The 24,259-nt window shown below is 41.7% G+C and overlaps 2 protein-coding genes across 2 annotated transcripts in view; one reads left to right on the top strand and one right to left on the bottom strand.

Moving 5' to 3' along the window:
- ddx31 (DEAD (Asp-Glu-Ala-Asp) box polypeptide 31) overlaps positions 1-14,552 on the top strand; it is a 34,754-nt gene extending 20,202 nt beyond the window's left edge. The window contains exons 9-21 of the mRNA XM_061980033.2: positions 2,290-2,331; positions 2,397-2,461; positions 2,538-2,657; positions 7,103-7,209; positions 7,542-7,762; positions 7,845-7,988; positions 8,053-8,112; positions 8,178-8,228; positions 8,324-8,463; positions 12,587-12,671; positions 13,665-13,776; positions 13,842-14,046; positions 14,143-14,552. Of these exons, the coding sequence (XP_061836017.2) occupies positions 2,290-2,331; positions 2,397-2,461; positions 2,538-2,657; positions 7,103-7,209; positions 7,542-7,762; positions 7,845-7,988; positions 8,053-8,112; positions 8,178-8,228; positions 8,324-8,463; positions 12,587-12,671; positions 13,665-13,776; positions 13,842-14,046; positions 14,143-14,248 (1,458 nt within the window). The 3' untranslated portion in view covers positions 14,249-14,552. The remainder of the gene's footprint in view (positions 1-2,289; positions 2,332-2,396; positions 2,462-2,537; positions 2,658-7,102; positions 7,210-7,541; positions 7,763-7,844; positions 7,989-8,052; positions 8,113-8,177; positions 8,229-8,323; positions 8,464-12,586; positions 12,672-13,664; positions 13,777-13,841; positions 14,047-14,142) is intronic.
- Positions 14,553-17,565: 3,013 nt separating this feature from the next.
- Positions 17,566-18,246, bottom strand: barhl1a (BarH-like homeobox 1a). Its single transcript, XM_072915499.1, has 3 exons — positions 18,111-18,246; positions 17,867-18,050; positions 17,566-17,786 (listed from the first exon to the last, which is right to left on the bottom strand). Exons 1-3 carry the CDS (start codon positions 18,244-18,246, stop codon positions 17,681-17,683), a joined length of 426 nt encoding a protein of 141 aa, XP_072771600.1. The 3' UTR covers positions 17,566-17,680.
- Between the last annotated feature and the right edge of the window lie 6,013 nt (positions 18,247-24,259).

The raw sequence follows: 24,259 nt of genomic DNA, 5'->3' as shown, positions 1-24,259 counted from the left end.
TGTGCGATAATGGCTTTTTTGCCGATATCTGATATTCTGATATTGTCCAACTCTTAATTACCGATACTGATATCAAGCGATACCGACATATACAGTGGTGGAATTAACACAATATTATGTCTAAATTTGTTGCGATGCCCAGCTGGATGCATTAAACCAGGGGTGCTCATTACATCGATCGCGAGCTACCGGTCGATCTCGGAGGGTGTGTCAGTCGATCACCAGCCAGGCATTAAAAAAATAGTCCTAAAAATGAGCGATCATCAATCTTCACTGTGACGTCACTTTCGTCACTTGATTGACATTCACGGCACCCGAGGGTCTTCTGAGATGACGCTGGCTGCTGCCAGCTCATTAAAATTACCGACTGGAAGGCGAGAAACACTTTATTTCAACAGACTCTGGCGCCGTACCTGTCGTCAAAACTCCAAAGACCGACTGCCCAGTTGCACAATAAAAGCGCTTCTTCATCCTGCCTGCGCTACCAAAATAAGAGTCTCAGAAAGCTGGCGTGCACAAGCTAGCAAGCTACGGAGTTTGCCGACAATGTACTTCTTGTAAAGTGTATACAAAGGAGTACGGAAGCTGGACAAATAAGATGCCAAAAACCAACCACTTTCATGTGGTATTGGACAGAAAGGAGGACTTTTTTTCTCCTCCATTCGAAAATGCAGACGTTATCATCACTACTGTCTGATTCCTATCAATGCAAGTCATCACAATCAGGTAATATACCAACTTATATTCTTGTCTTCATGAAAGAAAGGAATCTACCGGTATATGTATTAAACATGCTTGTATTATCTTTAACCACCTTTAACTTATTAACAATATTAACTATATGTGTTTAACATGCTTGTATTATCTTTAACCACCTTTAACTTGTTAACAATATTAACTATATGTGTTAAACATGCTTGTATTATCTTTAACCACCTTTAAGTTGTTAACAATATTAACTATATGTGTTAAACATGCTTGTATTATCATTAAACACCTTTAGGTTGTTAACAATATTAACTATATGTGTTAAACATGCTTGCATTATCTTTAAACACCTTTAACTTGTTAACAATATTAACTATATGTATTAAACATACTTGTATTATCATTAAACACCTTTAATGTATTAACAATATTAACTATATGTGTTAAACATGCTTGCATTATCATTAAACACCTTTAACTTATTAACAAAAACATATATTTCATAAATAAGTAAATGTAAATTATATATATGAATGAGGTAGATCCCCACGACTTGATCAATTGAAAAGTAGCTCGCCTGCAGAAAAAGTGTGAGCACCCCTGCATTAAACAATGTAACAAGGTTTTCCAAAATAAATCATCTCAAGTTATGGAAAAAATGCCAAAATGGCACTGCCATATTTATTATTGAAGTCACAAAGTGCATTCTTTTTTTAACATGCCTCAAAACAGCAGCTTGGAATTTGGGACATGCATGAGGAGGTTGGGGGGGGGGGGGGTAGCAGGGGGTGTATATTGTAGTGTCCCGGAAGAGTTAGTGCTGCAAGGGTTTCTGGGTATTTGTTCTGTTGCGTTTATGTTGTGTTTCGGTGCGGATGTTCTCCCGAAATGTGTTTGTCATTCTTGTTTGGTGTGGGTTCACAGTGTGGCGCATATTTGTAACAGTGTTAAACTTGTTTATACGGCCACCCTCAGTGTGACCTGTATGGCTGTTGACCAAGTATGCCTTGCATTCACTTGTGTGTGTGTGAAAAGCCGTAGATATTATGTGACTGGGCCGGCACGCAAAGGCAGTGCCTTTTAAGGTTTATTGGCGCTCTGTACTTCTCCCTACGTCCGTGTACACAGCGGCCTTTTAAAAAGTCTTACATTTTACTTTTTGAAACTGGCACCGATAATTTCCAATATTACATTTTAAAGCATTTATCGGCCGATAATATCGGCAGTCCGATATTATCGGACATCTCTAGTTTTTAAGCCTTTTTTTAAAAGCATCCACAGTCTGTGGTGCCCTCAGGTGGTCAGGGAGAGCGTTCCACAGACTGGGAGCGGCGGACCAGAAAGCCCAGTCTCCCGTTGTTCGTAGCTTTGTCCTCGGAGGTTGGAGGAGGTTAGCCTGGTGTCGTGTGGAGGATTAGTGGGTGAGTAGTTATTTGAGGTAGAGGGGGACTTTGTATTCACCCTGAGTGGACCAGGAAGCCAGTGAAGGGATTTGAGAACCAATGTGATGTGGTCCTTTGCGTTGTTGACGCGGGACTGGAGCCCTGCTTCTGATTGGCCGCCCTTCTGCTTCTTCTCCAGCTGGCCCTGCAGACCTTCCACACCTTCCAGAAGCTTCTCAAGGTAACCCTCTTATTGTGAAAGAGCCGCAGGAAGTGCCTGACTCGTCACCCTTGTCGCGCACACAGCCCTTCATGTGGATCGTTCCCGGCGTCCTAATGGGCGGCGAGAAGCGGAAGTCCGAGAAGGCCAGGTCGGTGCTTCCTGTGGGCGGAGCCAAAAGGCGTTTGATGGGAGGAGCCTCACCAGACTCTGCTTTTTGTCTTCAGACTGCGAAAGGGAATCAACATCCTGGTCTCCACTCCTGGACGCCTGGTGGATCACATCCAAAACACCCTCAGCATCGCCTTCAGTGCGGTCCGATGGCTGGTTCTGGACGAGGCTGACCGGTACCTGTAGAACCTTCTAGAACAGGGGTGTCCAACATGCTATTAAAAAAAAAAAAAGATAAAAAAGCAAAGAGGTGAACAGAGAGACTAATAACACCAAGCTAGCATGCAGGCTGGCTTCATCGTCATTGCGCAAAATATAATAATGAATCAAAATCAGACCTATTTAAGGCTAAATAATATTGGATTTATCTTTTGGGGAAACTATTGGATGTTCTGTTTCCACTGTAAGAAAACATGCTTGTCTTTGACAAAAATAGCAGGAAAGAAAGAAAAAGGTTTTGACTTTATATGAACATTTAGACTTGAAGTTGATCTCGTCACTTAATGTAATTGACTCTCACTATTATTTTAGATCCACTATGGACTGGACTCTCATACTTTAAATATAGCATATTTTGATTTGCCGTTAAAAAAAAGGGTTTTTGTCAGATTCACTGATGACATCTATTAAACAAGACAAGGAGCAAGGAATTAAGCAGAGACCATTCAATTTGGCTCAATGAGGAGAAACGCGTAGACACTGTATCCTTGTTCAGTGTCATCCCACGCTCTGACGAACGATTGTGCGCCTCCTCTTTTATTTGGACTTTCCCTGATTACATGGCAACAGCTGTTTCTAAGGGATAGGGGTCGTAAACAGCCGTCGCCTTTGGTTACAAAACAGTTAAAAAAAAAGGTTGTAAAGAGTTCAAAGAAAAGGTGCCTGGAGCTTGGGCAGGTCCTGCTTCCTCTCCGCTTTGTAGATCTCGGGTAAAGACAATCTCTTCCTGTGGATTACAATACATCAAAGAAACCGACACCCTCATGTCGCCCATCGTACACAGTGGAGTTTACAAGCCTTTTGCTTGGTAGGATCAGAGACCGCTTTTGTCCTCTCGCCGGGAACTAATTGAAACACAAAGTTTTGTGATAACTTAGACTCAATTATTCTGACAGTTTTCTTGGACAGAACGAAGAAAGGAAAAAGGTTTTCATTTTATATTCACAGATAGACCTGAAGTTCATCTAGAGATAAAATAAAATAAATATATATACTTATTTCCATCCATCCATTTTCTACCGCTTATTTCCTTCGGGGTGGCGGGGGGCGCTGGAGCCTATCTCAGCTACAATCGTGTGGAAGGCGGGGTACACCCTGGACAAGTCGCCCCCTCATCACAGGACCAACACAGATAGACAGACAACATTCACACACTAGGGACCATTTAGTGTTGCCAATCAACCTATCCCCAGGTGCATGTCTTTGGAGGTGGGAGGGGCCTATCCCCAGGTGCATGTCTTTGGAGGTGGGAGGGGCCTATCCCCAGGTGCATGTCTTTGGAGGTGGGAGGGGCCTATCCCCAGGTGCATGTCTTTGAAGGTGGGAGGGGCCTATCCCCAGGTGCATGTCTTTGGAGGTGGGAGGGGCCTATCCTCAGGTGCATGTCTTTGGAGGTGGGAGGAAGCCAGAGTACCCGGAGGGAACCCACGCAGTCACGGGGAGAACATGCAAACTCCACACAGAAAGTTCACGAGCCCGGGATTGAACTCAGGACCTTTGTATTGTGAGGCAGACGCACTAACCCCTCGTCCACCGTATCCGTATTACCGTATTTATGTTGCTTATTAAGTAGCTGGGGAGAGGGAAGTCTGGGCTTCTCTGCTTAGGCTGCTGCCCCCGCGACCCCACCTCGGATAAGTGGAAGAAGACAGATGAATGGATGACTTATTCAAAAAAAAAAAATAATAATTTAATTACGACAGAGACCCAACTTGAGGGGAGCCCTAAAGCATACTTGCCAACCCTCCCGAATTTTCCGGGAGACTCCCGAAATTCAGCGCCTCTCCCGAAAACCTCCCGGGACAAATATTCTCCCGAAAATCTCCCGATTTTCAGCCGGAGCTGGAGGCCACGCCCCCTCCAGCTCCATGCGGACCTGAGTGAGGACAGCCTTTTTTCATGACGGGAGGACAACAGGGTGACAAGAACTAAATCATCCAGACTAGAGATACATTGTATTATTATGTTTATCTTACCTAATAATAAATATATTTATTAATTAAAAAAAAAAACGAAATACATTTTTACTATATTTTGCTAAAAACATCAAAATTAATTGTATTTTTATTTGTATTTTTTCTGACTCCTTATTACATCCAGCCATAGAATTATAACATTAAAATAAACATGTTTGAAATAATTAATTTTAAATGATCATATTTCATTTAAAATGACCATATTTAATTATTAAAATAATTGCTTGTTTATCAACAACTTTAGCATTTTATTCATTACATTTTGAAGCTCTCAGAAGCCAAGTTATGTTATATTCCTTAAGATTTATTTATGCAAGTTTGAAGTATCAATTATCTAAACACAGTTTTGTTTGCATATTTTCAGGATGTAGATATATACAGGTAAAAGCCAGTAAATTAGAATATTTTGAAAAACTTGATTTATTTCAGTAATTGCATTCAAAAGGTGTAACTTGTACATTATATTTATTCATTGCACACAGACTGATGCATTCAAATGTTTATTTCATTTAATTTTGATGATTTGAAGTGGCAACAAATGAAAATCCAAAATTCCGTGTGTCACAAAATTAGAATATTGTGTAAGGGTTAAATTTTGAAGACACCTGGTGCCACAAACTAATCAGCTGATTAACTCAAAACACCTGCAAAGGGCTTTAAATGGTCTCTCAGTCCAGTTCTGAAGCCTACACAAACATGGGGAAGACTTCAGATTTGACAGCTGTCCAAAAGGCAACCATCGACACATTGCACAAGGAGGGAAAGACACAAAAGGTTATTGCTGAAGAGGCTGGCTGTTCTCAGAGCTCTGTGTCCAAACACATTAATGGAGAGGCAAAGGGAAGGAAAAACTGTGGTCAGAAAAAGTGTACAAGCGATAGGGATCACCGCGCCCTGGTCAAGATTGTGAAAAAAAACCCATTCAAAAATGTGGGGGAGATTCAGAAGGAGTGGACAGCTGCTGGAGTCAGTGCTTCAAGATCCACCACCAAGAGACGCTTGAAAGACATGGGTTTCAACTGCCGCATACCTCGTGTCAAGCCACTGTTGACCAAGAAACAGCGCGAAATGCGTCTCACCTGGGCTAAGGAAAAAAAGAGCTGGACTGCTGCTGAGTGGTCCAAAGTCATGTTTTCTGACGAAAGCAAATTTTGCATTTCCTTTGGAAATCGAGGTCCCAGAGTCTGGAGGAAGACAGGAGAGGCACAGGATCCACGTTGCCTGAAGTCTAGTGTAAAGTTTCCACCATCAGTGATGGTTTGGGGTGCCATGTCATCTGCTGGTGTCGGTCCACTCTGTTTCCTGAGATCCAGGGTCAACGCAGCCGTCTACCAGCAAGTTTTAGAGCACTTCATGCTTCCTGCTGCTGACCTGCTCTATGGAGATGGAGATTTCAAGTTCCAACAGGACTTGGCGCCTGCACACAGCGCAAAATCTACCCGTGCCTGGTTTACGGACCATGGTATTTCTGTTCTAAATTGGCCCGCCAACTCCCCTGACCTTAGCCCCGTAGAAAATCTGTGGGGTATTGTGAAAAGGAAGATGCAGAATGCCAGACCCAAAAACGCAGAAGAGTTGAAGGCCACTATCAGAGCAACCTGGGCTCTCATAACACCTGAGCAGTGCCAGAAACTCATGGACTCCATGCCACGCCGCATTAACGCAGTAATTGAGGCAAAAGGAGCTCCAACCAAGTATTGAGTATTGTACATGCTCATATTTTTCATTTTCATACTTTTCAGTTGGCCAACATTTCTAAAAATCCCTTTTTTGTATTAGCCTTAAGTAATATTCTAATTTTGTGACACACGGCATTTTGGATTTTCATTTGTTGCCACTTCAAATCATCAAAATTAAATGAAATAAACATTTGAATGCATCAGTCTGTGTGCAATGAATAAATATAATGTACAAGTTACACCTTTTGAATGCAATTACTGAAATAAATCAAGTTTTTCAAAATATTCTAATTTACTGGCTTTTACCTGTATGTATGAAATACTTGACTTGGTGAATTCTAGCTGTCAATATACTCCTCCCCTCTTAACCACGCCCCACCCCTGACCACGCCCCCCACCTCCCGAAATCGGAGGTCTCAAGGTTGGCAAGTATGCCCTAAAGTTTTTTATCATGTTCTGTTTGTGTTGCGTTGTGTTTGCTCGATACTCGTTTTATCTTTTAACCTGCTCATTGTACAGCACTTTGGCTACCCCTGTGGTAAATTTTAAATGTGCTTTATAAATAAAGTTGATTTGATTTGATTTGATTTAAAAAGAAAAATATATTGTATTGGTTTTGAAATAGAAACATATGAAAATGGCCCCCACATGCTTTGATTGGTTTGGACCCCCCCTCATGTGGACTTTGGTTCTCCATCCGAGACACTACCAGATCTACTGACGCTCTTACTGTCCCTGTGTGTGTAGGATCCTGGACATGGGCTTCGAGAAGGACCTGTCAATCATTTTAAATTCCTTGAACTCCATGGGACCAAGCAGACAAAATGTTCTCTTGTCAGCCACACTAACACACGGTAATGTGTGTGTGTGTGTGTGTGTGTGTGTGTGTGTGTGTGTGTGTGTGTGTGTGTGTGTGTGTGTGTGTGTGTGTGTGTGTGTGTGTGTAAACATACACTTGACAAACCACCCTTTCTGTGAGGACCTTTTGACTTGTGAGGACATTTGCATTCTGACGTGAGGTTGCAACTCTACTCCCATCTAGTGCTAGATATATTTTTTTCATCATTCTAGCTATAGTAGAAAGGGGGGCCCTCACAACCTACTAACCAAACGTTGGTCCACACAAAGTAGGCAAGACTTGTGTGTGTGTGTGTGTGCTAACAGGCACTTCCTGTGTGTGTTTCAGGCGTGACCTGTCTAACAGACGTTTGTTTGAACGAGCCAATCAGCATCCATCTTTCTGAGCCCGCCCCCTCCGACGACCTTGCCGCCATGACCCCCGAACCCTGTGCGGGCGACCAGTCGGAGAGTTTTGCCGTCCCGTCGGCGCTGAAGCAGTTTGTGGCGGTGGTCCCGAGCAAAGTCCGCCTGGTGTGTCTGGCCGCCTTCGTCCTGGACAAATGCCAGGTCAGCTGTTTGGGGGGGCGTGTCTTCGGCTTGTGGGCGGAGTCCCGACGGGTTCTAACGCGTGCGCCTGTTGCGGCTCCAGCTCTCGGAGGACCACAAGGTGATGGTGTTCGTGTCCAGCTGCGAGGAGGTGGACTTCCTGCACTCGATCCTTGTCGGCGTGCTGGCGGCCAATCGGAAACCCCCGCCGAGCTTCCTGCGTCTCCACGGCAACATGCAGCAGGAGGTGAGGCGGCGTGCGGCGGGCGCACTGCACGGCTGAGCTGACGTGCGCTTGTTGTGTCCACCAGGAGCGCTCCGAAGTCTGGCGGAAGTTCTCCTCTGATGCACGCGGGGTTCTGCTGTGCACGGTCAGTAGTTCACATGTTGACCACCGGGGGCGCCGCCCACCTTCAACGCTTCTGTCGCTTTGCAGGACGTCGCCGCTCGAGGTCTGGACCTCCCTCAGGTCACCTGGATCCTTCAGGTGCGCCCACACACACACACACACACACACACACACACACACACACAGTCTTCAGGATGTTGTGGCGTGGTCCAAACCAGGGTTCTTGTGTGCAGTACACCCCGCCCAGCACCGCGGTAGAGTACGTCCACCGGGTCGGCCGCACGGCTCGAATCGGAGCGGGAGGAAGCAGCCTCCTCCTCCTCACTCCGGCAGAGTCCGCCTTCATCTCGGAGCTGGCCAATCACAACATCAGGTGTGTGCAGGGGTGCTTCTACTTCCTGGTTCCGCGCAGATTAGAAACGCCAGCACGCTGTCATGCCATTAAGGCTGCAGCTAACGATTATTTTTCTATCGATTAATCTATAGATTATTTTTTTCGATTAATCGGTTAATCTATGGATTATTTTTTTCGATTAATCTATAGATTATTTTTCCTTTTACCGATTATTTTTTTTATTTAAAATGAAGATGAAAAAATAAATGTAGGCCAGTTTTTTCAAAAGGCATGGCTTTTATTTACAAAAAAAAAAGTATGGCCACTCAGTCAACATTGACAACAACATGACAAAATATTCTGTAACAATGTAAACATTTAAAACTTTTAACATTTAACAAAATTAAAAGTAGCTTATTTGCTTTTTAATGTGCAAATATAAAAGTAAACATCCAGTGCAAATCTTAATATTCTGCAATAGTATAAGCATTTCTAAAGTAAAAGTATTGCTTATTTTGCTTTAAAATGTGCAAAAATAAAGATAAACATCCAATTCAAAAAAGTGCAAAACGGAAATATTCTGTAACAGTGTAAACATTTCAACAAAAGTAAAAGTATTGCTTATTTGCTAAAATGTGCAAAAATAAAGATAAACATCCAATACAAAAAAGTGCAAAACTAAATATTCTGTAACAACAGTGTAAACATTTCAACAAAAGTAAAACTTTTGCTTATTTTGCTTAATAACACAACAATGATAGTATGATTAAAGTGAAAGTTAATTGTTGGTTTGTACATAGTATATGTAACTGTTAATGTTGTAAAAGGTATTTGCACAACTAATTAACGTTAGCGTTAAAGAGGAGCGCGTCTTTGTAAACACTGAACAGGCACGCCAAACTCTCCTCTCAGAGCGAAACGGTGCTTTAGTTTATGAATTTACAACGCAGATACAAATGACACATTCATGTTTTTGTGTAATGATGACAACGTATACTCACGCGGACGATTGACTAGTTGATGGTGATGGCAAGAACGCTGTCGGGTGTTTTCTTTTCAAATGTTCGTTTATAGCCGTTGTGCATACAACAACATTATTAGCCGAGGTGGGTAGAGTAGCCAGAAATTGTACTCAAGTAAGAGTACTGTTACTTTAGAGATTTATTACTCAAGTAAAAGTAAGGAGTAGTCACCCAAATATTTACTTGAGTAAAAGTAAAAAGTATATTGTGAAAAAACTACTCAAGTACTGAGTAACTGATGAGTAACATACACATATATATATATATATATATATATATATATATATATATATATATATATACATACATTGATATATACAGTATATAATTTATATTTATTTATTTTGCCGTTTTTGTTTACATGTTAAAGGTGTTTTAATAATTATACATGCATGTTTAACACATATAGATTCCTTTCTTTCATGAAGACAAGAATATAAGTTGGTGTATTACCTGATTCTGATGACTTGCATTGATTGTAATCAGACAGTAGTGATGATAACGTCCACGTTTTCAAATGGAGGAGAAAAAAAGTTCCTCCTTTCTGTCTAATACCACATGAAAGTGGTTGTTTTTTGGCATCTTATTTGTCCAGCTTCCATATTCGTTTTTATACACTTTACAAGAAATACATTGGCGGCAAACTCCGTAGCTTGCTAGCTTGTTTGCGCTGGCTTTCGGAGACTCTTATTTTGAAAGCGCAGGCGCGATGGAGCGGCACTTTTATTGTGAAGACAGGAACTGTGCAGTCAGTCTTTAGGCTTTTGACGGGAAGTACGGTTGAAATACGGTCTTTTTTCCTTCACACTTTTGATTGATTGATTGATTGGAACTTTTATTAGTAGATTGCACAGTACAGTACATATTCCGTACAATTGACCACTAAATGGTAACACCCCAATAACTTGTTTCAACTTGTTTAAGTCAGGTCATGTGACCGCCTGGCTCTGTTTGATTGGTCCAACGTCACCAGTGACTGCATCTGATTGGTGGAACGAAGTGAAACGTCACCAGTAAGGCAGGCACTTTGAAGGTCTGTCTGACAGACCAAAACAAACAAAGCGTGCATTAACAGATCGATAAAAATTAGTAGCGAGCTGAATGTAGATAAAAGTAGCGGAGTAAAAGTAGCGTTTCTTCTTAGGCCGTTTATTGAAATACTCCCACACTTTTGACGACTTTTGGCGTGTTTTTTTCCCCTTGCTCGCACCGCTCGCATCGTCTGCTTTGCGCTCCGCCATGACGGTAGTGTGACGTAAATATGCGACGCGTCGACAAACAAAAACGTCCTCGACGTATTTACGTAACCGATGATGTCGTTTCAGCCCTACATGCCATCAAGTACTCAGGTGTAATACACTTTCACACCACTTGTGGCAGTAATGACATCATCACACAAGTACTCAGGTGTAATACACTTTTACACCACTTGTGGCAGTAATGATAACATCACACAAGTACTCAGGTGTAATACACTTTTACACCACTTGTGGCAGTAATGACAACATCACACAAGTACTCAGGTGTAATACACTTTTACACCACTTGTGGCAGTAATGATAACATCACACAAGTACTCAGGTGTAGTACACTTTTACACCACTTGTGGCAGTAATGACAACGTCACACAAGTACTCAGGTGTAGTACACTTTTACACCACTTGTGGCAGTAATGACAACATCACACAAGTACTCAGGTGTAATACACTTTTACACCACTTGTGGCAGTAATGACAACATCACACAAGTACTCAGGTGTAATACACTTTTACACCACTTGTGGCAGTAATGACAACATCACACAAGTACTCAGGTGTAATACACTTTTACACCACTTGTGGCAGTAATGACAACATCACACAAGTACTCAGGTGTAATACACTTTTACACCACTTGTGGCAGTAATGACAACATCACACAAGTACTCAGGTGTAATACACTTTTACACCACTTGTGGCAGTAATGACATCATCACACAAGTACTCAGGTGTAATACACTTTTACACCACTTGTGGCAGTAATGACAACATCACACAAGTACTCAGGTGTAATACACTTTTACACCACTTGTGGCAGTAATGACATCATCACACAAGTACTCAGGTGTAATACACTTTTACACCACTTGTGGCAGTAATGACAACATCACACAAGTACTCAGGTGTAATACACTTTTACACCACTTGTGGCAGTAATGACAACATCACACAAGTACTCAGGTGTAATACACTTTTACACCACTTGTGGCAGTAATGACAACACCAAACTAACAGAAGAAGTCTGCAACAAGTCATTGGGAAGTTTCTTAAGCGCAAAAATGATGACTAAAGTGGTGAATTTGTGTTTTCATTTTCACTAAAAATGTATGTTTACAGTTTAAGAAACACATTTTATTCATTTTGTTAGAATTTGCAGTACATTTAGTCTTGATAATAATCATTGTGATGAACACATGCTTTATATTCTCTTAGTAGTTAAGGTATAATTATTGAATATGATTCAAATCAGGAGTAAGATTACTAATTCAGTGTTTATATTTGAATGGGCCCTCTGTTAGTGGATAAGTTGGGCCCCGGGGTCCAAACCTTAGGAACATAGATAGCCTATAGAGTACTGCCATCTACTGTCTTGGAAGTGCGACTGCATTGCAAATGGACTGAAATGATTCAAGAAAAGATGTAACAGGACAGCACAGTTATCATTTTTAATTGTTACATAAAAAATCAGATTTGATCAAACAATGAACACAAAAGTAGTGAAAATTGGCACTGTTGAGTCCTGGTATCGATTCAATTGTTTAAACATAACAAACTATACGTCCGACAGGAAGTAACATTATTGTTTACACTCCAAGCAGCCACTTTTAAAAGTGACGACTCGCTGACCTCGGGTGGTGGGGGCCTGAACTCCCGACTTCCTAGTACAAATGGAAGGCAGCACTTGGCCCCTACTAGCTTAGCCTCGCCCCTACTAGCTTAACCTGGTCGTCCCATCCCTCTCCTGGTGTCTTCCATCCATCTCCTGGTGTCTTCCATCCATCTCCTGGTGTCTTCCATCCATCTCCTGGTGTCTTCCATCCATCTCCTGGTGTCTTCCATCCCTCTCCTGGTGTCTTCCATCCATCTCCTGGTGTCTTCCAGCCTGGCAGAGATGCAGCTGTTGGACATCCTGTCCAGCCTCATGAGGGACAACACCTACAAGGGGCGGGGCAAGTACCACAGCAAGGTAGGGCCCCTTCTCCTATTTTTTTATTCATCCAAAGTACGTCTTTGAGCCTTTCTAATGTCAGGACTTAAAAGGACACATCTTCTGCCATCTAGTGGGCAAATTATGGAATTGTTCACACCTTGATGATGCAACTACCGTAAATTCCGGACTATAAGCCGCTACGCTTTGAGCCCTGCGGCCTAATTCATGGATTGTCCTTCGCTGACGGCCATAAGGAAAATTGGTCAAATTTAAATAAGCAAAGACACTTAGAAGGTGTGTTATTGTTTGTGCTATGGCGGCAGGGCGCCGTTTTTTGGACAAATTTGCTCTTCAACCGCAAGTACAAGTGCCCTTACGTCCTTTCGCCATCCATAGCGTTTCTACTTGTTTGGATTCTTCATTCATCACTCCAAGCCACGGTTGTAAGTTTTACAATATAACTAAAACAATTCCTACTTACTAAACTGCTCCATGTGTGATGACTGTAGGAGTGTCATAATGTAATGCAGCTAGCGTCGTTAGCATTAGCTAACATGTGTCCGTGTTAGTATTATTAACTTACAATTGCATTTATTTAGTATTGTTTCAGTTTCGTAAATTCACCAAAACTTCACATGGAAGGGATTGAGTCTGTTTAGCTGATTGGAGAGCTAGCTTGCGCAGCTAGTGTGTCCACTTCTGTTTTGTTTGATCAGCCGTTTTACTGCCGAATTACAAACACAACTAAGGTATGTCAATAAACATTTACTAAATATTTTGTACTGCGGCTTATAGTCCGGTGTGGTTAATATATGGAAAACTATTATTTTCTTGAAAAATGTAGTGGGTGTGGCTTATATACCGATGCGCTCTGTAGTTTGGAAAATACGATTAAGGATTATTTTGCATCAATTCAGTGAAATTGGGTCATTTGTCACGGCACAGTGGTTGAGGGTCGCTGCTTTTAGAGGTCAGAGGTTCTTTGGGGGCGGGGCTTAGGATTGACAGCTTTGATTGGATGTCCTTCAGACCTCCACCAAAGCTCGCGACCAGGACATGCGTGAGCGAGCGACGGTCCTGCAGACGCACTTCGAGAACTTCGTCCACGCCAACGCCACGTCTCTGCAGAACGCCAAGAAAGGTAAGGAGTGCGCTCCGGCTCTACGCCAGGCGGGCCATGTGACCCACGTGCTGTGACGTCGCCAGCGCTGCAGTCCTACCTGAGGGCGTACACCAGCTACCCCGCCCACCTCAAGCACGTCTTCCACATCCGCGCCCTCCACCTGGGACACGCCGCCAAGAGCTTCGGCCTGCGAGACGCTCCACGTGGCCTCAGCGCCGCCGGCCGGCCCAGGAAGGAGGGGAAGGCGAACGCCAGGCGAGGCGTCAAAAAGACCGGCGTGCCGAAGAAGTGAGTGCAGACCTTCCCTGCCCCTCCCACCTCGCATAGAATTGGATGGGTTAACTCCGCCCCTTTATGACATCTTTGCCACGTGTTTGTGTTCAGGTTCTTTTCAGGTCACAAGAACCTTGCCTTGCTTCGCGCAGAGTTCTCCAGCGGCTTGGACGCGCCCAAGAAGAAGACGAAGAAGGAGGAGGAGGAGCTACAGTGACCACCTGCCTATTCTTCAGTCATGTGACATTGAAATTAGAGGAGGAGGAGCTACAGTCACCACCTGCGTATTCTTCAGTCAGGTGACATTCAAATTAAAGAAGACAGAGGAGGAGCTACAGTCACCACCTGTGTATTCTTCAGTCATGTGACATTGAAATTAGAGGAGGAGGAGCTACAGTCACCACCTGTGTATTCTTCAGTCAGGTGACATTCAAATTAAAGAAGACGGAGGAGGAGCTACAGTCACCATCTGTGTATTCTTTAGTCATGTGACATTGAAATTAAATGAGGAGGAGCTACAATCATTGTATTCTTCAGTCATGTGACATTGAAATTAAAGGAGGAGGAGGAGCTACAGTCACCACCTGTGTATTCTTCAGTCATCCATCCATCCATTTTCTACCACTTGTCTGTTTTGGGGTCATGTGACATTGAAATGAAAGGAGGAGGAGCTACAGTCACTGTAGTCTTCAGTCATGTGACATTGAAATGAAAAGAGGAGGAGCTACAGTCATGTGACGTTGAAATGAAAGGAGTAGGAGCTACAGTCATGTGACGTTGAAATGAAAGGAGGAGGAGCTACAGTCACCACCTGTGTATTCTTTAGTCATGTGACATTCAAATTAAAGCAGGAGGAGCTACAATCACCGTATTCTTCAGTCATGTGATATTGAAATTAAAGGAGGAGGAGGAGCTACAGTCACCACCTGTGTATTCTTCAGTCATCCATCCATTCATTTTCTACCGCTTGTCTGTTTTGGGGTCATGTGACATTGAAATGAAAGGAGGAGGAGCTACAGTCACTGTAGTCTTCAGTCATGTCAGATTGAAATGAAAAGAGGAGGAGCTACAGTCATGTGACATTGAAATTAAAGGAGGAGGAGCTACAGTCATGTGACATTGAAATGAAAGGAGGAGGAGCTACAGTCATGTGACATTGATATGAAAGGAGGAGGAGCTACAGTCATGTGACATTGAAATGAAAGGAGGAGCTACAGTCATGTGACATTGAAATGAAAGGAGGAGGAGCTACAGTCGTGATATTGAAATGAAAGGAGGAGGAGCTACAGTCACCACCTGCGTATTCTTCAGTCAGGTGACATTCAAATTAAAGAAGACGGAGGAGGAGCTACAGTCACCACCTGTGTATTCTTTAGTCATGTGACATTGAAATTAGAGGAGGAGGAGCTACAGTCACCATCTGTGTATTCTTCAGTCAGGTGACATTCAAATTAAAGAAGACAGAGGAGGAGCTACAGTCACCACCTGTGTATTCTTCAGTCATGTGACATTGAAATTAGAGGAGGAGGAGCTACAGTCACCACCTGTGTATTCTTCAGTCAGGTGACATTCAAATTAAAGAAGACGGAGGAGGAGCTACAGTCACCATCTGTGTATTCTTTAGTCATGTGACATTGAAATTAAATGAGGAGGAGCTACAATCATTGTATTCTTCAGTCATGTGACATTGAAATTAAAGGAGGAGGAGGAGCTACAGTCACCACCTGTGTATTCTTTAGTCATGTGACATTGAAATTAAATGAGGAGGAGCTACAGTCACCACCTGTGTATTCTTCAGTCAGGTGACATTCAAATTAAAGAAGACGAAGGAGGAGGAGCTACAGTCACCACCTGTGTATTCTTTAGTCATGTGACATTGAAATTAAATGAGGAGGAGCTACAATCATTGTATTCTTCAGTCATGTGACATTGAAATTAAAGGAGGAGGAGGAGCTACAGTCACCACCTGTGTATTCTTCAGTCATCCATCCATCCATTTTCTACCACTTGTCTGTTTTGGGGTCATGTGACATTGAAATGAAAGGAGGAGGAGCTACAGTCATGTGACATTGAAATGAAAAGAGGAGGGGCTACAGTCATGTGACATTGAAATAAAAGGAGGAGGGGCTACAGTCATGTGACATTGAAATGAAAGGAGGAGGAGCTACAGTCATGTGACATTGAAATGAAAGGAGGAGCTACAGTCATGTGACATTGAAATGAAAAGAGGAGGAGCTACAGTCATGTGACATTGAAATGAAAGGAGGAGCTACAGTCATGTGACATTGAAATGAAAGGAGGAGGAGCTACAGTCACTGTAGTCTTCAGTCATGTGACATTGAAATGAAAAGAGGAGGAGCTACAGTCATGTGACATTGAAATGAAAAGAGGAGGGGCTACAGTCATGTGACATTGAAATGAAAGGAGGAGGAGCTACAGTCATGTGACATTGAAATGAAAGGAGGAGGAGCTACAGTCATGTGACATTGAAATGAAAGGAGGAGGAGCTACAGTCATGTGACGTTGAAATGAAAGGAGGAGGAGCTACAGTCATGTGACATTGAAATGAAAGGAGGAGGAGCTACAGTCATGTGACATTGAAATGAAAGGAGGAGGAGCTACAGTCATGTGACATTGAAATGAAAGGAGGAGGAGCTACAGTCATGTGACATTGAAATGAAAGGAGGAGCTACAGTCATGTGACATTGACATGGAAGGAGGAGGAGCTACAGTCATGTGACATTGAAATGAAAGGAGGAGGAGCTACAGTCATGTGACATTGAAATGAAAGGAGGAGGAGCTACAGTCATGTGACATTGAAATGAAAGGAGGAGGAGCTACAGTCATGTGACATTGAAATGAAAGGAGGAGGAGCTACAGTCATGTGACATTGAAATGAAAGGAGGAGGAGCTACAGTCATGTGACATTGAAATGAAAGGAGGAGGAGCTACAGTCATGTGACATTGAAATGAAAGGAGGAGGAGCTACAGTCATGTGACATTGAAATGAAAGGAGGAGGAGCTACAGTCATGTGACATTGAAATGAAAGGAGGAGGAGCTACAGTCATGTGACATTGAAATGAAAGGAGGAGGAGCTACAGTCATGTGACATTGAAATGAAAGGAGGAGGAGCTACAGTCATGTGACATTGAAATGAAAGGAGGAGCTACAGTCATGTGACATTGAAATGAAAGGAGGAGCTACAGTCATGTGACATTGAAATGAAAGGAGGAGGAGCTACAGTCATGTGACATTGAAATGGCAGGAGGAGGAGCTACAGTCATGTGACATTGAAATGAAAGGAGGAGGAGCTACAGTCATGTGACGTTGAAATGAAAGGAGGAGGAGCTACAGTCATGTGACATTGAAATGAAAGGAGGAGGAGCTACAGTCATGTGACATTGAAATGAAAGGAGGAGGAGCTACAGTCATGTGACATTGAAATGAAAGGAGGAGGAGCTACAGTCATGTGACATTGAAATGAAAGGAGGAGGAGCTATGTCATGTGACATTGAAATGAAAGGAGGAGGAGCTACAGTCATGTGACATTGAAATGAAAGGAGGAGGAGCTACAGTCATGTGACATTGAAATGAAAGAGACGTGCAAACAACATTATAGGAATAAAAAGTAAACATTGTGCTGTCTTTTCATTGGACGATGAGCGGGATGTTGCACAGGTAAATGGGCGTGTACAGGTAGGGCGTGGGCGCCGGCAGGTCCAAAGCGAGCGCGGCCTGGCGTTTCCACTTGGTTCTGTGGGAGCAAGTTTGACAATTGGAGCGTCAGACCAAGTCCTCCTTCCCCTCCCCCCTCCCCCAGTCCCGGTGTCACACCTGCGGTTCTGGTACCAGGTCTTCACCTGCGCGTGGCTGAGCTGCAGCGTGGCCGCCAGCGCCGCCCGCTGATGCACGCTGATGTACTTGTGCTTCCGGAAGCTTCTCTCCAGACACGCCAGCTGCTGCTGGCTGAACGCTGTGCGAGCCTTGCGGGCTTTCTTCAGGCAGGCCCCGCCCCTTTCTGCATGATTGACACTTGTCACCTTCTAAACTTTCTGTCAACTTGACCTCTTGGACTCACCTGCTGGCTCTGGCTGTGGGGGCTCACGCTCCACCTGTGCTCCTTCCTCCGCCAGGATGTCCCGGATAAGGAAGCTGCGGACAGGTGCCTTCACGCGGGAACCAGCATGCACCAAAAGTCCTGCTGGGGTCTCCATGTCCATCAACCACCTTTCACCCCTGACACCTCACAATGATTATTGATCATCAATGATTAGTGATCATCAATGATTATTGATCATCAATGATTAGTGATCATCAATGATTATTGATCATCAATGATTAGTGATCCATCCGCTGCAGGAGCCAAGTCAAAGTGAGGAATAGAATGTTGCCAATCAACACTAACTTCTCTCTCTCTCTCTTTCTCTCTCTCTCTCTCTCCCTCTCGCTCTCTCTTCCTCTCTCTCTTTCTCTGTTATAATACTAACGTTAATAGTTTAGGGCTGCAGCTAACGATTATTTTTCTATCGATTAATCTATAGATTATTTTTTTCGATTAATCGGTTAATCTATAGATTATTTTTTCGATTAATCTATAGATTATTTTTCCTTTTACCGATTTTTTTTTAAATTTAAAATGAAGAGGAAAAAATAAATGTAGGCCAGTTTTTTCAAAAGGCATGGCTTTTATTTACAAAAAAAAAAAAAAGGTATGGCCACTCAGTCAACATTGACAACAACATGACAAAATATTCTGTAACAATGTAAACATTTAAAACTTTTAACATTTAACAAAATTAAAAGTAGCTTATTTGCTTTTCAATGTGCAAATATAAAAGTAAACATCCAGTGCAAATCTTAATATTCTGGAATAGTATAAGCATTTCAAAAGTAAAAGTATTGCTTATTTTGCTTTAAAATGTGCAAAAATAAAGATAAACATCCAATACAAAAAAGTGCAAAACGGAAATATTCTGTAACAAGTGTAAACATTTCAACAAAAGTAAAAGTATTGCTTGTTTGCTAAAATGTGCAAAAATAAAGCTAAACATCCAATACAAAAAAGTGTACAGTGTAAACATTTCAACAAAAGTAAAAGTATTGCTTATTTTGCTTAATAACACAACAATGATAGTATGATTAAAGTGAAAGTTAATTGTTGGTTTGTACATAGTATATGTAACTGTTAATGTTGTAAAAGGTATTTGCACAACTAATTAACGTTAGCGTTTGTGACACGTCTTGTGCCGTGGGGTTCTTTCAGGACCGACAGACTGAACGCCAGACGGCTTTGCCAGGTTTACAATCTTTTAATTTTACACAAAGTCTTTTCTCTTCCAACTGCGCGGATCGCGCATCTGGGCACGATTGCGGCGTCGCTCCCGGCGCGCCCCGCCTCGCCGCTCGCTCGCCGCCGCCGCCGCCGCCGCCGCCGCCTCTCCACAGCGTTAAAGAGGAGCGCGTCTTTGTAAACACTGAACAGGCACGCCAAACGCACCTCTCAGAGCGAAATGGTGCTTTAGTTTATGAATTTACAACGCAGATACAAATGACACATTCATGTTTTTGTGTAATGATGACAACGTATACGCACGCGGACGATTGACTTGTTGATGGTGATGGCAAGAACGCTGTCGGGGGTTTTCTTTTCAAATATTCGTTCATAGCCGTTGTGCTGCTATGATAGGCCATTTCCGCTCGACACAGTGTGCATACAACAACATTATTAGGCCGTTTATTGAAATACTCCCACACTTTTGACGACTTTTGGCGTGCTTTTTTCCCCTCGCTCGCATCGTCTGCTTTGCGCTCCGCCATGACAGTAAAGTAGAGTGACGTAAATATGCGACGCGTCGTTTCAGCCTTATAATAGTTTAATCATTATAATATTGATAATTTTGGCAAAATTTAAGGTACTTGTATTAATGTTTGTAATAAATTGTAATAATGATGTGGATGGTAATATTACATCATTTTAATGTTATGATGATAGCAATGTTAGGCACAATGTTAACAATTTTAGCAATAATGATTTTAATTAAAGCTGCAAGCAGCGTTGTTCGGGCCCGCGTATTTGGCAGGTGCTAGTCCTAAGTGTCCCAATACTTTTGTCTACTTTTAGTCTGAAGTGTCCCAAGACTTTTGTCTAGTGTACCTACCTTGTCTGCATTGTGTGGCCACGCTGGTGCTTCCTGCTTTTAAGCAGCCATCTTAAAAAAACATCAGCGCAGCGGGTCTTTGAAGGGTCATAAAATCAAAACCGGAGCAGTTAGAAAAAAAGCGCTTCTGTCATTGTAATCACAAGGGTTCAATCTCTCTCCTGTGTTAGTTTGAAGGCGAAACGACAAACGCGCTCAGAGGAGTTCGTTTTTGAAGGAAGGTGACCGGTTTTTACCCAAAAAAGACCTACATAGAGGTTTTTGTTTCATCTCCCAGTGGGAGTTACAGGCAGTTTTGTCAGATTTTTCATCCGAGGAGCAGTTTTTTGTGCGTTTTATTAAAGAATTGCTGTAGAGCACAATTTTTAGATTTGGGGTTAGGTTTTTTCATTAGATCACAGTTTTAGCCAGTCCTGATGTGTGTGTTCAGTTTGGTGAGTTTTGAAGCGTGTTAAGGGGGTCAAATTACAGCTCAAAGAGGCAAAAGTGACTGTTTTTAGTACTTTTTTGTCTTGAAGGGGGAATTGCCAACTTCCTGTTGATTTTAGCCCGAGAATGTACCATTATGAAAGTTAGGTCTGAGTCAGACCTACATAGTGGGAGTTACAGGCAGTCTAGTTTTTTTTTTCCCTAGGGGGCGCTAGAGCGCAATTTTGATTTTTGCGGTTCAGTTTTTTTTATTAAAAGACAATTTTCGCAGGTCCTGATAGGTGGGTAAAATATGGTGAGTCTGTAATAATCATTTTAGCAATATTAAACGTTATTATTTTAACGTTATGATTATGTTGATATTCTTAATGTTAGTTGTTGGAATAATTGTTTGTAAGTTATCACAAAAGAAACATTATATTACATTATGTTCCTGATGAGAAGATGAAGGCTGTCTTTCGAGGCCTAACAAGAGGAAGAAGGCTCGTGAAACGCCACTGTGATTTCAACACGGACAGATGGCAGGATCTGCTCAACTTCCAGAGGAACTCTCTTTGAAGTGTTAAACGAACTCTCTCTGAAGTATTTCACAAACTCTCTTCCAACTATTTGGTAACCGAGGTCAACGCTATTTACGACCCGCTGCCCTCTTGAAGTTGCTGTGGTCAGGAGACGGGAGGGGTTATCCATTGTCCTCCAACACCTGCCCCAGCTGGATCCAGGAAGAGCCCAAGCCCGAGAAATCCTCTTCTTGGTCTTCAAAGCGACCGAAAACAATGACTGTTTTACATACTTCCCATTCCTGCTGTGACATGTGTTGGTGCGTGAACATTGAACATCTGAATAAATGAGGAGACGAAAACCTTCTTCGTCAGAGCGTGGTGCAGGACTGTACAGAGAGTGCAGTGGCCATGTCTCTCCTCAATATTGAGTCCAAATTGAATTCTGTCTCTGTTTGATTCCTTGCCTTTTGTCTTGTTTAATAGATGTCCTCAGTGTTTGAACGTGACATTAGTAATCATTTTAGCAGTAATTTTTGTTGTATTTTAGAAATAAAACATAATAATAATGGTAATAATCATTTGAACAATGTTATAATGTTTAGTTAAAATGTTATACAATGTTAGTAACTATTTAAAAGTAAAATGTATGACGTTTTTAAACGCCGCCTTGTACACGGACGACAGAGTGCCAATAAGCCTTTAAGACATTTCCTTTACGTGCATGACATCCCAGTCACATAATATCTACCGGCTGTTCACATCACAAATTGATGCAAGACATACTTGGTCAACAGCCATACAGGTCACACTGAGGGTGGCCGTATAAACAACTTTTAACACTGTTACAAATATGCGCCACACTGTGAACCCACACCAAACAAGAATGACAAACACATTTCGGGAGAACATCCGCACCGTAACACAACATAAACACAACAGAACAAATACCCAGAATCCCCTGCAGTGCTAACTCTTCCGGGACGCTACAATATACACCCCCCCCCCTAAAATAATAATATAACAAGAGAAACTAGGCAGTAGTGACAATGTTATGAAAAAGTATTGCATTGTTATTGTTTTGAGGCATGTTAAAAAAAAGAATGCACTTTGTGACTTCAATAATAAATATGGCAGTGCCATGTTGGCATTTTTTTCCATAACTTGAGTTGATTTATTTTTGGAAAACCTTGTCACATTGTTTAATGCATCCAGCGGGGCATCACAACAAAATTAGGCATAATAATGTGTTCATTCCACCACTGTATATATCGGTATCGCTTGATATCGGAATCGGTAATTAAGAGTTGGACAATATCGGAATATCGGATATCTCTAAAATTAACAATGTCAATTATTATGATAATATCCATAATTTTTTTGATTGAGCAAAAATCATTTTAAAAGTATTAATGTTTGTAATAAAATATAATAGTTATGTTAGTGGTAATATTAATAATCATATTTATAATGATAATATTACAAATCATGTTAATCATTATTTTAGCAATATTATTTGCTGAATTATTGTTTGTAAAAATAATGTCAGCAAAAATAATTTTAGCTTTAATTGTATTAACGTTAGTAATATTGATGTTAATGGTAATGTTAATCCTTTCAGTAATGTTTTAATTTGAGTAATTTAGCAATGTTAAGTGTAAAAATGTTAGTAATAAATGTTATAAGATAAAATGTTAGACAATGGTAGTAATAATTTTAGCAATATTGTTGACGTTTGCAATGAAATGTAATGTTAATTGTGTCATGTCTGTATTATCATGTTTTGTTTTAAGTCATGTTTTGTTTAGTTTGTCTTTTCACTCCCTTGTCTGGTCACCATAGCAACCATTAGTTTTCACCTGTCACGTCACGCACCTGTTTCACGTTTTGAGTCACGCACCTGCTTTCACTAATCATTTAAGTTCATTCATTTTCTGTTGTTCGGCCTGACGACCTCACCCCATATATGCTTCTGCACACCCTTATGATCCTTGCTGCTCTTTTTTCATGCCGGTTCCATGCCAAGTAAGTTTTTGTTTATCAAGCCACAGTTTATGTTTTGTTTAATTGTTCATAGTTTCCGCCACTGTGCGCGCTTTGGTTTGATCTTTTTTTTGTAGTTCTAGTGTTTCAATAAATCATGTACCTTCATTCCCGTCTCGCCCGTGCCAACTTTCCGTTGCATCCCGGAAAAGCAAACTCCCAAGATCAAGTCGTGACAAATTGTATTAATGTTAGTAATAAAATGTAATGATGTGGTTATAATAATTAATGGTATAATGATGTTAATGCTTGACGTAATGTTAATTATGTCAGCAATATTAATATTAATTGAATTAGTATTAGTGATAATATTAATGGTATCGGAAATAATGTCAGTAATAATCATTTTAGCAATAATAAAGTGAAATGTTTGTAATAACATGTAATGTTAACAGTAATGTTAATCATTTTTATAATGTTATACTTATGTTCATTTTAGTAATAATATTGTAAAAGTGTAAGAAAACAAATGATGTTAATTGTATTAACATTGATAAAAATGTTAGAAATATTGTTAGTAATATTTTAAATCATTTTCTCGTCTCCCCTTTGCACCACCATGTTCTCCTTCAGGCCACGAACGACTGGAACTTGGACTTTGACAGAACTGATCCGACACCAAACCAATCAGAAGCACACAGTTTGAGTGACGTGTCTAAGGACGCTTTAAAGGAAGTGTGTGTGTGTGATTGACAGCAGAGAATGCTAGCCTGCAGGCATTTTCCTTCATGCTAACACACTGAGACACATCACACGAATGATGATCAACATTAAAAACTACACCTTCTTTTCTTATTTTTAAACAAACATTTACTATTTTGCAGCAATTTTGGACTGATGGCACTTCTAAGCGTGTTTGGGTCTTTGTACATGTGGAACAGGAGCTTGGTCCGCATGTTTGTTCGTTATTATTATGCACGGACTTTGTGGGCGCAGTCAACACATTGAAGGCGTCCGGTCTGGGATGATGTGGCCCTGATGGGTCACTTGCAGCTGAGTGTGAAGCTTCTGGGATGAGACTCAGCACCTCACAACGTCAGGGCAGCGAGGTATTTGCGAGCGGCAACCCCACACAATACAGTCCATGACATTAGATG

This window comes from Nerophis lumbriciformis, linkage group LG20, assembly GCF_033978685.3.
Source record: "Nerophis lumbriciformis linkage group LG20, RoL_Nlum_v2.1, whole genome shotgun sequence".
In the NCBI taxonomy this organism is placed as follows: Eukaryota; Metazoa; Chordata; class Actinopteri; order Syngnathiformes; family Syngnathidae; genus Nerophis; species Nerophis lumbriciformis.
This window is presented reverse-complemented; position numbering and strand designations above follow the sequence as displayed.